Source organism: Hyperolius riggenbachi, chromosome 4 (genome assembly GCF_040937935.1).
Source record: "Hyperolius riggenbachi isolate aHypRig1 chromosome 4, aHypRig1.pri, whole genome shotgun sequence".
NCBI classification, from domain to species: domain Eukaryota; kingdom Metazoa; phylum Chordata; class Amphibia; order Anura; family Hyperoliidae; genus Hyperolius; species Hyperolius riggenbachi.
This window is the reverse complement of record NC_090649.1, coordinates 124,827,120-124,839,369: the sequence shown is the minus strand read 5'-3', so window position 1 is coordinate 124,839,369 and position 12,250 is coordinate 124,827,120. Positions and strand designations below refer to the sequence as shown.

Genomic DNA, 12,250 nt, shown 5'->3' with positions numbered 1-12,250 from the left:
CCTCACTTCCTCTTCCAGAGACAGTTACAAGTTACCTCCCCACAGGGAGGAGATATGTCACCAGAACAGCTGCAGATGTAGATGTAGAGTTATCCACCATCCCTGATCCAGGAGAATGTTTGGATTCACCTCACTTCCTGTCCTGTGCCAAGTGTTCTGTACACCGGAAGTGAATGGAAGTCTGCTCAATGGGGATATGGAGAGTAATAAGAATACAAAAAGATTCTAACCTCTCCACACACATATTGTCCCCAACTAAAAACAATTAAGGAAAAAAAAGAGTAGCACCTCTCAAGCCACCACACAGCATCAGGAGCGGACCAGTAAAGCAGCCAGCCAAGTAGTCCACACTTCAAGAAACAGGTTCTACACATTAAAATACAAAAATGTTGTATTGTGAATATAGCGTACAAAGACTTTTACACTACCAGTTGAGTGAAGCCCATTTCTTGAATTAAGTAAGGTTTCCACAGACGCTTATCTTCCAGATATAAAATAACATAGTTGCACACATTTACTTAGGGCTCATATTTGAATACACAACTCCAGGCATAATATAAACCACCATAGACCAGTGAACTGATAGAACTGCCCAAAAAGCTTTGTGGTACGCGTCTCATAAGTCTGAGTTACATACATTCTGTCTACCACAATTAAGAAACAGTACACATGCATCCTCGTCACATGATTCTGTACTGTGTGCCGCATGCCGCAGTGACGTCAGAGGGCTAAGAGAGAAGTCGGGCTGTTGGGCGGGCTGTTGGGCGAATCCTCCCCCCCCCCACCCCCCCGAAAAACAAAAACTCGGTAGGAGCTTCTCACTCACACAGGAAGAGGCTCAGGCCTTAGTATCAACTATAGGCTTTGGGCCACCGCTTAACAACAACAGTGCACATGAGGTAGACTGAATCTGCTAATAGTCTACATGCCAAATGTGGAGGATTGGCTGAGATGCACCAGTAACAATGCTACAGATCTGTTTGTGTGTTTGTGTTTTTTTCATGCATGACACAGTCATAATAGACCGGCTCTTATTCTAGCAGGCGATGAATGAACATAAGTCTTCTATTTGTGCAGTGGTGGATAGACAGGTCTGGGCAGAGACAACACAAATGACTAAAAAGACCATCTGATATTATAAGATTAGGTATGCTTTGAAAAGTACCATGAACATGTGTGCAGTTTTACATGAGAAATAAGCAGCATTTCCAAGTAAGGTAAGTCAAATCATTGTGAAAAGAAATCCAGTAAAACTGCAGTTATAATGTGAAAAAATCCATTGAATTTCCCTTTGCACCTATATAAACAAATTATTATTTAGTATTTATATAGCACTGACATCTTCCGCAGCGCTGTACAGAGTATATACAGTAGTCTTGTCCCTGAGAGGGGCTCACACTCTAATCCTACCGTGATCATATTTCCATCATGGTCTAGGGCCAATTTTTTTTAGGTGGACGCCAACTAACTAACTTATCTGTATTTTTGGGGGGGGATGTGTGATGAAACCAGAGTGCCTGGGGGAAACCCAAACAGACATGTAGAGAACATGCAAACTCTGTACAGATAGTGCCCTGGCTTGGATTCAAACCAGGGACCCAATGTTGCAGGGCTGCAGCCCCCTCTCATGCCTCAATACCCATCGTAGTCTCTCCAAGTAACCACATGCCTTGATAAAGGGGGACCCTGTGTGGCCCCCGAAACAATTGTTAGAAAACTGTGGTTGCACAATAAAGGTGTGCTTTAACTGGTAGTGTGCTGGTGAGTTCGTGTCAATACCCATCGTGACTGCCTGCTGTGTAGATTCCCAGCTTGAGATACAGAGCGGTGTAGGACTGCATCACCTCCAGGGATTTTCCTAGCAGGGCCGCCCAGTGCTGCAGAGAGCGGAATTAGAATCACCTGGCCAGTCACGTGTGTTACTAATAAAAATCATCATCATCATAATAATAATGTTTCACACAAGAAAGTAAATATGCTGTGTAGCTGGTGTAGCTGGCCATAAACTAAAGGTGCCCATACATCAGACAATGTATGGGTATATCCAGCAATAGACAGGCCTCTCTCTGATCGGATTGGAGAGACATCTGTTGACTGCCAATACACTGCAGGCCAATTCCAGATACATTTCAGCATGCAAATCGGCCTTGTGACACCACATCTGCCACCGGCACTGTCCCCCTTAATGTAAAATGTTCCCTGTGCAGTATACTTTACCTGTCAGTGTCTGCCGCTGGCTCCATCTTCTGTCCACAAACACATGCTCCACGTTGTTGCCGGCATAACATGGGCATGTCACACATGCACCCACATATATACCCTGGCAAATAACATGGGAGGAGCATGCAGCCAACTGCAGACACCAACAGATAAAGTATACTGCACGGGGCACATTTTCCACTAGAGGGGGCAGCATTCAGGGTTCCGTCAGGTTCGCTGCTCGTCCTGATATCACACGTTATCGCCGTGGACCCGATCAAGCATGTGGGCCCTACATCTTGCAGCATGTCCAATCCATATATCTGACCAATTTTGGACCAAAATTAGCCACATTGTTGATCCGGCATGCTATTGGCGGCGCTGATTTGCATCCGTTCCGATTATAATAATCAAATTGGATGATCGATCAGCCAAGTTGTCGCCTGGATTGCTACCCCATGTGGCAAAATAATACATTCAGAGAGGAATAGATTCTGGCCACACACAGCATATCAATTTTCAATAGATTCCAGCAAGGATTTTGGGGGAAACTATTCCTGGCAGATTCGTTCAGAGTCATCGAATCTGCCGAGAACTGAACAGGAAAATTGATGTGTATGGGCACCATATGAGCAATATATGTTATCGTCTCTTCTTCTACTCTCAGTACACCCCCCATTGCACTGTGCACCGGCTGCAGTGCTCCCCTGCCTTACCTGGGCCACGTCCTCCAGTTTGTTCCACTTGACAGACAGCAGTAGTTTAGGAAGTGAGCAGGGGAAGTTCTCTCGACAATCGTACCGCAAGGTCCAGATCAGATCCTTCTCATTCTCACACAACTGGCAGAGCGGGTCCCTCTCCATGATCTCCTTCAGCTCAATATTAAACTTCTTTCCCCCACGACCCTGAGCAAAGACAAAGGTACAGGTCACAAATCCATGTCCTCAGCTGATCATTTCTTAACACAGATAAAGACTTCAGGCAGTACACCTGCTTCAGCACATTTTTCATATATCTTATATTATTATGCAGGTGGTGAAGTATTCATGTTTAGCCAGAAAAAAAGGTGGATTTCCTGAAAAGGCTGCCGAATTATCCACTATATCCAGTTGTGTAAAATTATATTTACTGGTAGTCATGGCTCTGCCTGTCCAAATTAACCAACATACAGTACATGCACCTACTGCCTCATTCTGTATGCAATACATGCCCCACTTACACAATGCATCCCTACTACCTCACTTACACTTTACACTCCCATCCCCCACCCAAACACACACACTGTGCTACTCACACATTCCACCCCTCCCCCATTACACACACATTGCCCCACTCACACTTTCTACCCCTCCCCATTACACACATACACACACACACACACTGCCCCCTCCCCCTCACACTTTGCACCATCCCATCGCCCACCCAAACACACTGCCCCACTCACACTACCCCCCCCGCCCCCAACCAACACACACAGCTCCACTCACACTTTCCACCCCTCCCCCTTTGCTCACACTCACACACTGTCCCACACACACATTACTGCCCTACTTAATCAATACATCCTCATACCATGTATACCCTGAAGCCCAACTCAAGCTATACTTCCCCCTACTGCTCCATTCATACTATTCATGCTCCTACTACCCCACTAACACTAAACATCCCTATACTGTCCCATTTACACTATACATCTTCCTACTGCTCCAATTAAACTATACATCCTCCTTACTTCACCACTCAAACTACATCCCTTTACTGCTTCACTCACACCATACAACCATCTGCTGCCCAGTTACACCATACGCCCCCTGCTGTCCCATCCCCAACAAACTGACTGGGAGAATGCGGAGACTATAGTAGAGACATTCACCTGTGCGAGACAGCTCATGATATGAATAATTCAGTGTACTCTGTGGAAAATGTCAGTGCCATTTAGTGCATACTAATGACAGCGTGAGAAGGAGGATGCCAGCTGTCTGGCCGTCATGCTGGCTCCTTGTATTGCTTGGATATGATTGTAACAAGGCTTCCTGCACATTCATTTGACACCCCATGCAGCACCTATTTAGTCAGGTCAGTTAACCCCTTATTTGCCATACAGTTTAATATCAGAGCTATACAAGTGCTGTAAAGATAAGATCAATACAAGTATAAACTTTCATTTTGTAAAGCACAAAATCATTTTAAGTTACTTTCACGCTTTCTTATCATTGTAACTACCAATAATAACCACAAAGCACACACCCTGCTTATGCCAGCACTATATAAATACTAAACAATAATAATAATAATATTCATTTGGTAAGGCCTCGTTCACACTAGGGGCTTGATTCACCAAACCGTGATAACTCAAATATCACACCTTATCAAAGATATCACACCTTATCAGAGTAGCATAGCGAGCGCTACAAACTTATGCCTGATAATTGGCAATGGCACTCGCCCTGCCCTGAGCCCCTGCGTGTTTGTAGCACTTGCTATGCTACGCTGATAAGGCATGTTAACTTTGATAAGGTGCGATATCTTTGATAAGGTGTGATATGTGAGTTATCACGGTTTAGTGAATCAAGCCCCATACGTGCTGCCTTGTGCATTGCCTTGCAACGCGTATAGTGTGTGACATGCAGGCACATCAGAAGTACATACACTGCACTCTCTGATGTTCAGACTACATGCGCTGCGCAGCAGTGCAATGCGCTATTGCACTGCTGCATGCATTTTTTGTCAAAGCGCAGCGCTGACCCATTCACTTTAGTGAGAGGGATCAGCAGCAGAACCCACAGCAGCACAGATGGCGCGCGTTGAGTTACGATCGTATGGCTATCTGCACTGAGAAGTGTTAAGGAGTAGAGATGATCAATGAGATGCAAATATTTCCAAGCTTATTCAAATTTATGTACATTTTTATGCAAATATACGTAGCTTGGACCAATCAATTTAAACCTGGGTGGGACTTGATAGGTCAATTTTCAAGCTGCATACATTAGCATAAAAAATTGTTTAAATTTGCATAAACTCTGAAATATTCGCATCTCATTGATCATCCCTATTAAGGAGGCCTAAGTGTGGCTGTTGTCATTCTGATTTTCTTTTCAAAACATTTTGTAACGTGGTTGTTGGTCAATTACAATGATACAACTCCTTTATGGAGAAATCAACGCCTTGTAAAAACCACAATTTTCAAAAAATATAAGGCAGAGGTATTGACATCTGAAAAAAGAATTTAAACCAATGAACAGTTGGAAAGTACAAAAGTGCCATAACAGTCACAAACTATCAAACAGAGGACTGCTGTGAACAAGACTATCAAAGGAAAACATATGTAACATAGGAACATAGAAGAAATGCCATGGATGTTATTTTTACATCTACTAGGTGTATCTTAGTTTATAAATAGTATCTCTAAACTCAAGTTTTGGTTTACCTTTTTATTTTACAGGTTGTTACATTAGAACCGCCACAAGGTGGCAGAGCAGTACCATCTACAACAGTGGCAAGCTAACGTTATGTAATGGATAGCAGCCCAGATTGTTTTGTTGTTACTAGCCTGGGGATAAAGCGGATGAACATTTGTATACAACCAGAAAAACTGGCAGTCAGAACTATGAAATAAATTTCTTAAAATCACAGAATAGTGATGTGCATAAAAAAGCAATTTTCAGTTTATTTATTGTCAAACAAAATACAAAATGCTCATTTGAAGCCAAATCTTCTCAAGGGCCAAGCTTCAATAGCTGCATTTATTAAACTGTAGAACACATTTCACCTAAAGTCCACCTTCAGGCATCAATGTTTGCCTAGTTCTGTGTATGCACTCAGTGGCAGAGCTCATACTCCTTCATTACCTCATGCTAATTGATTCCCTTGTAAAGTATCCAGTCAGGAGCCCCTGAGACAGCCACTTCCTGCACCACAGACCTCCAGGGCTACAGACTGCAGTCTTCTCAGTGAGTTCTGTCTGCGCCCCTCCCCCTTTAAGTTTGAACAATGCATTGATGCTAACTCAAGCAGAAGCCACTCTCCCACATCCTACGATTAATATGTTCAGCTGAACTACTTTTGGTCACATGATCGACTATTTAAAACAGACGCCTTTATCTGACACAAAAAAAAGTAATATTTGGGCACTCTGTTTACTACCAACAAAATGGTATATTCAGATGTGCCCACAGCTGCACTTTAATATGCCTCAAAGCAAGTCCCTGCACTGGCTCCCTATATGCCTGGCATACAATTCCTTTCATTACACCTCCCCTTTGTGCATCTCGGATCTCATCCAGAGATACTCTGGATAGTGTACTGGTTAAGGGCACTGCCTTCAACATGGGAGACCAGAGTTCAAATCCTGGCTAGGCTCAGTACCTATTCAGTAAGGAGTGCGAAAATTTGGATGCCCTCCCCCAGGGCCCCCTCAGGAGGGGTCGCAGCATGAGGGGAGAGCATGGCCACCTACATCTGCGGAGAGGGGGGCCACTCTCCCCCTTCCTCACCTTGGGCTTTCCACTCAGCGCTCCCCCTCCAGCATCAATCACTGGCAGCAGCGGCAGCCAGGAACACATACCTCCATGCGTTGCACCATGGAGGACTGATTTCTAAGTGCCTCACGCTACTTCCTAATAAACATGAAGTAGCGTCAGACACTTAGGGCTTGATTCATAAAGCTGTGATAACTCTTATCACAGTCGCGCTAGCATTTTGCGTGCTCTATATTTGCGCGCGAAAATCATTATGCGCGCTATAACGCTAGCGCGACCGTGATAAGAGTTATCACGGCTTTGTGAATCAAGCCCTAGAGAGTGGAATGCATAGAGGTATATTTCCCTGCCCTCCGCTGCTGCCAATGATTGATTCTGGAGGGGGAGAGCCCAAGGTGAGGAAGGGGGAGAGTGGCCCCCCCTCTCCGCAGATGTAGGTGGCCATGCTCTCCCCTCATGCTGCGACCCCTCCTGCCCCACAAAACGGCCCACCCCCCAGGGGATGCAGGGGCTACGGCCCCTATTGTTACTGGCAGCAGTTCTTGAGTGCTTTGAGTCCGACAGGAGAAAAGCGCTATACAGCGCAAATGTTCGCATTATTACTCTCCATCTCACTCTCCCCACTCCTCTAACACTCTATGGATGTCCACCCCACGCATCACTTGTTCGCTCACGAGGTTCCAGGACTTCTACAGAGCAGACCCTCCTCTATGGAACTCCCTTCCCTCCCCCATCAGACTCGCCCTCACCTTCAACTCATTCAAGCAGGTCTTAAAGACCCTTCTGTTCATTATTGCTTACCTACCATCTTCATAACTCCATCCTCCCCCCTTCGACTTAAACCCACCTGCCCTTATGTGTTCTTCTCCCTCATTGTCAGGGCCCTCCTCCCGGGGTGCTCTTCTCTGTCACCATATGTACTCAATGACTCCTCCACTATATTCATCCTTACATTATTACATAACTATTGTGTGTACCATTTACCACTATACTGTCCCTGTGTAAGACTGTTTAATGTTGTAATGTCTCCCCTATTGTGCTGGGCTGTGTAATATGTTAACACTTTATAAATAAAGTTTTACAATAATAAGTCGCTCCTGCACCAAGACCTAGGTGCCCATTTACTGCATATCCTACACCCTCATGGGAAATAAACACTGGTCACTAATGGCCCAACATGGCAAGTCATCCATCACTTCCTGACAGGAAATGGATCAGCAGTAGTGATGGATTCTACCATCGTATCCACAGCAAGTCACTGCAATGCTATGTGGCTGTCACTCACCCCTGCCCCAACCTCTCCTGCCCAGAAGAGATTTTACAGCATGTATCATCCTTTTCTTCAATAAACTACCAATAATCAATTCAACATTCAGCAATCAGGCATGTTGGGGGCAAAAAAAATCCTCAGCAGATTTGATAAAAGTGTATAATGAGCCTTAATCTAACTTTATAGTAATGCACATTTAAAGAAGAACTGTAGTGAATTGCATAATGAATAAAAATTGCTTATTTTTTACAATATTCATTTATTGATTATTTAGTCAGTGGTTGCCCCTTGTAAAATCTTTCCTCTTCCCGATTTACATTCTTAAATGTATCACTGGTGGCAACATCTTTTTCTGCCAGTTAATCTGTGCGGAATGTTCGTTACTGAGAGTTCTATGCACAGAGGGAACTACTGATTGCTTGGCAGTTGGAAAAAGCAGTTATTTCCCATAATGCAATGAGGGTCACAGACAATAAAATACCAGGACCTAGGTCATGACATCACACTGTGGGAGGGGTTTCACCACAATAACAGCCATACAGACCACCCTGATGATCTATGCGAGAAAACGTAAAGATTTCTCATGGCAAAAGGGGTATCAGCTACTGATTGTAATGAAGTTCAATCCTGGGGTTAAAGTTCTTCTTTAAAGGACATCCAAGGTGAAAATAAACTGGTGAGATAAACAATTGTATCTATCCTCCTTCTCCTAAAAATTACTTTTTAAGCTATGCTTATGGTTTTATTTTATATTTAAATCTAGTTTTTAAGTTTTTACTGTTTCATTGTCTCTGCTCAATGTCACTTTCATTGAAGAATGCCAGAGCTCAATTCTATGAACTAATGAACCTTTTTATCTCTTTCCTGCTCTCAGAAGCAATTTTCTGCAAGGAAAGTGTTTTATGGGTGTAATGGCCCATACTCACGGGCTACAATTGTCGCCGCAACATGCGGCGCGCGCGTGTTGCGGCGACAGGTCGTCCGTGAGTATGCGGCATTGCCCGGGCGCGCACCCTGAACTGTCGCCCGTCGCTGATGTCGCCAGGCGATTGGCGCGGTCAATCGCCTGCTGGCGACAGTCGCCGCCGCAACTGTCGCTAGTCCGCGTGAGTACACGGACTAGCGACAGCAACATAATTGTAAATAGACAGCGCTTCCGGCGGGAAGGGGGGGGGGAGGGACAACAGCAACAGCTTCCGCTGCATCAGTTGCCAGGTCCTTCCGCCGTGTGTATGCGGAGGGACCTGGCGACGAGCTGTCGCCGGCATGTCACGCACACGCTCCCGTGTGCTAGCGACATGCCAAAAAGTTGCCCGAGAGTATGGGCCATAAATCATTTCGATGAGGGTTACGCTATAGTCCGACCCAGTCCCGACCCGAACAGAAACTGTCACTTGCATACCTGAAGTTGAACTCTTTCAGGCAGAGAAATAAAAAAAGGAGCACATAGTTATTTGTGTGCTTGGCACTGTACATATACACATGTCTAACTCATCATGTCACATTTCACCTTGGCTGCCTTTCAGAAAAATCTAGGTTTATAAGTGGTTAGTTGTGCTGTAAGGGCTATCTGTGGTGATTGAAGCTTTTGGCCTTTTCAGTAAATGGTAAAGGCAGTGGATAAACACGACAGCCAATTAACTAACAAATGTCCGTAAAGACAGTGCTCACATGTATACCATCACAACTTCACTTTACTGTGTATACACACAGGAAGACTGAACAGATCAAATGTCACCCAGTGACTGCATACCATAGCACACCCAACAAGTGGCTTGGCCTATGCATCCCATTCACTGTGTTTCCATAAACAACCTTTGGCTTGTTGGGATCTTTAACCAATAGTATCCATTTAACTTTACTTTAACCAAGAATTTCAATTTGTTACAAAAAAAACAAAGCAGTGTCATTCTAGCCTGAAAAGCTTGGCAGGGGGCAAGCATCTCCTGTAGTCAGTGGTATAAAAGTGTCCCTAAGGCATGGTATTTATTAACTTCCTGGTGTACCATTAAATGCTGTATGCACAAGACCCAGCAAGACACAACACTGAGCACATTCCTGCATAGCAGAAACATAAGACTGACTGACCTCTACAAGGGCACACATGGGGGAATACACAAGTCTGATCTCTAACTCGCTAAGATGACAATAGAAGAAATTGCCGAGATATGCAAAGTGATGCAACGTAAAGGAAAAGAAGCCATAGATATTAAACATTTAATGTAATGGTATCGGGATTTACTTTAGGTTTTTCTCATCATTAAAACTAATGGGAAGCGCAAAAAAAAAAAAAAAAGATATATTCATCTAAAGAGAGAGAAGGCTCTGGGTATATAGAGCCTTCCTGTTACTCTTACGGCCCCCTCGTTCCAGAGATTTCACCCGTTTGAATTCCCCGCCACAGGAGGCTTCGGGAGCCTGAGTGCTCCTGACGATGGTTGGCTCTGTGTTGCGCATGCCAGAGAACACACTAGTGCATGCGCAGTACAGAGCCACCTGTCTTGGGGAGTACTCAGGCTCTCGAAGCGTCCAGCACCGGCAGAGAGCAGTATTCAACCGATTAAGCGCTGGAACGAGGGGGCCGCGAAAGGAACAGAAAGGCTCTGTAGGACTCAGAGCTTTCCCTCTCCTTAGGAAAGTTTCTGTTTAATTTTATTTTTTTGCGCTTCCCATTAGCTTTAAATAAACCCAAACACTAATATTGGTCACATACTGTTATACTGACCAGGCAGATTTCTAAAGGTGCCTAGTAAGGGTGAAATCTCCCAAAGGATCGATGGTTGAACTCGATGGACGTATGTCTTTTTTCAACCCAAATAACTATGTATGATCAATCGGATCAGGTACTGGTAATGGTGTTGATCACCAACGAACGATTGTTCTATCCCCGATCTGAATTTCAGAACAATTATTTTAGTTTAATCAGACAGCTTATCCTTTTCTCGTCCATCAGTGGCCATTCGTTTCCCAGCGATCGCAACGATCGGACTGGACAGTCGATCATTCAGGAAATTAGATCATTAATCAGCACTTTAATGTTTTAAGCACACACAGACACTTCAGGAGGTCCTCAGTTGGCTGCTACAATCTCTGTCTCCAAAGGCACAGGTATTTATCACATGATTCTCTGGCCAGCTGTGGCGGCGCTAGCTTCTGTTCTCGGGGTGATCTGGCAGTGGCAGCTATTTTATGGCAAGGTTATCTGAAAAGCATGCCCTGCAGGAACTTACCGACATACTGAGGCTGTCACTTTGCCGTGCAATCTCTGCAGCTTTTTCAAGTATCTGCTCAAAACAAGGAATCAGATTAGATGCTTTACCTGGAATCATAATAACATTTCTTCACTTACAGTAATTCAATTACAACAGAGCAATGTACACTTTCACAGTAATGTGCTAATATATATGGTACATATTTATGTATTCTGATTTTTTCTTATACAGTATATGCAACAGAATGATGAGTGCTGTGACAAGAAGATTTCTTGAATAGCTTTGAAACACATTTTTTTAAAGTTTCTAAGGAACGGTCAACTCACACTTAAAGCGTACATAAAGCTAATGCTGAACATATTTTTGATTTAACTGCCCCAATTCAGAGCAGGATCATCCACAAGGCAACCTAGGCAGATACCTTGGGCCTAGTGAATGTTTGGGGGCCCAGCTACCACTCTCTGTGACCCAACATGCACATCAGTTTACCAACAGGTGGAGCCAAAGCTACTAAGTTGCCCATGGCCCTATTTCATCTTAATCCATCTCTGCCCGGATTCACCCAACTGCAGTATGATTAGTGCACGGCACTGATAAGTTAGTGGGCGGTGCTCCCAGGCATTTGTAGGGCTACCTTACAGGGTGACAATGAAGTTGCCATTTGTGGCAACTTCCTTCTAAGTAAGGACTAGTAGCAGATGCTGGATTATACAAACATTGGACCCTACATACTAGAGTGGTCAGGAGAGCAACACAATAGAGACTTACTTTATCAAATGGAGGGTAATAAAAACTATTTTTAGCATGCTCTGCAAACTTTATATGCAGAGCAGTGGCGTTCTCAGTGAAAGGATTAGTCCGGACTGTTCCCATTGGGTTCAGCAATTCTTCAAGTTCATCTGCAAGGGAAAGGAGGAGTGAACATTAACGAGTTATGCAAATAAGGCCATAAATACTCTCCCAAAGAATCAGCCACCACTTACCAGGAAATGATGACCAGCTGTATAAGACATGTTCACCTGTCCTCAGCTGTCCTTTGTAGTCAAACACCATGGTGTTCACCCAGGCCACAGGGGAGTGCTAGAGGCACG

The 12,250-nt window shown here is 44.3% G+C and overlaps 1 protein-coding gene across 10 annotated transcripts in view; it reads right to left on the bottom strand.

The window, feature by feature from the left end:
- PIK3CB (phosphatidylinositol-4,5-bisphosphate 3-kinase catalytic subunit beta) overlaps positions 1-12,250 on the bottom strand; it is a 266,903-nt gene that overhangs the window by 40,390 nt on the left and 214,263 nt on the right. For all 10 annotated transcript variants that reach the window (XM_068280541.1, XM_068280540.1, XM_068280542.1 and 7 more), the window contains 4 exons: positions 12,143-12,239; positions 11,928-12,058; positions 11,178-11,231; positions 2,916-3,104 (listed from right to left, as the gene is read on the bottom strand). In XM_068280541.1, the coding sequence (XP_068136642.1) occupies positions 2,916-3,104; positions 11,178-11,231; positions 11,928-12,058; positions 12,143-12,239 (471 nt within the window). The remainder of the gene's footprint in view (positions 1-2,915; positions 3,105-11,177; positions 11,232-11,927; positions 12,059-12,142; positions 12,240-12,250) is intronic.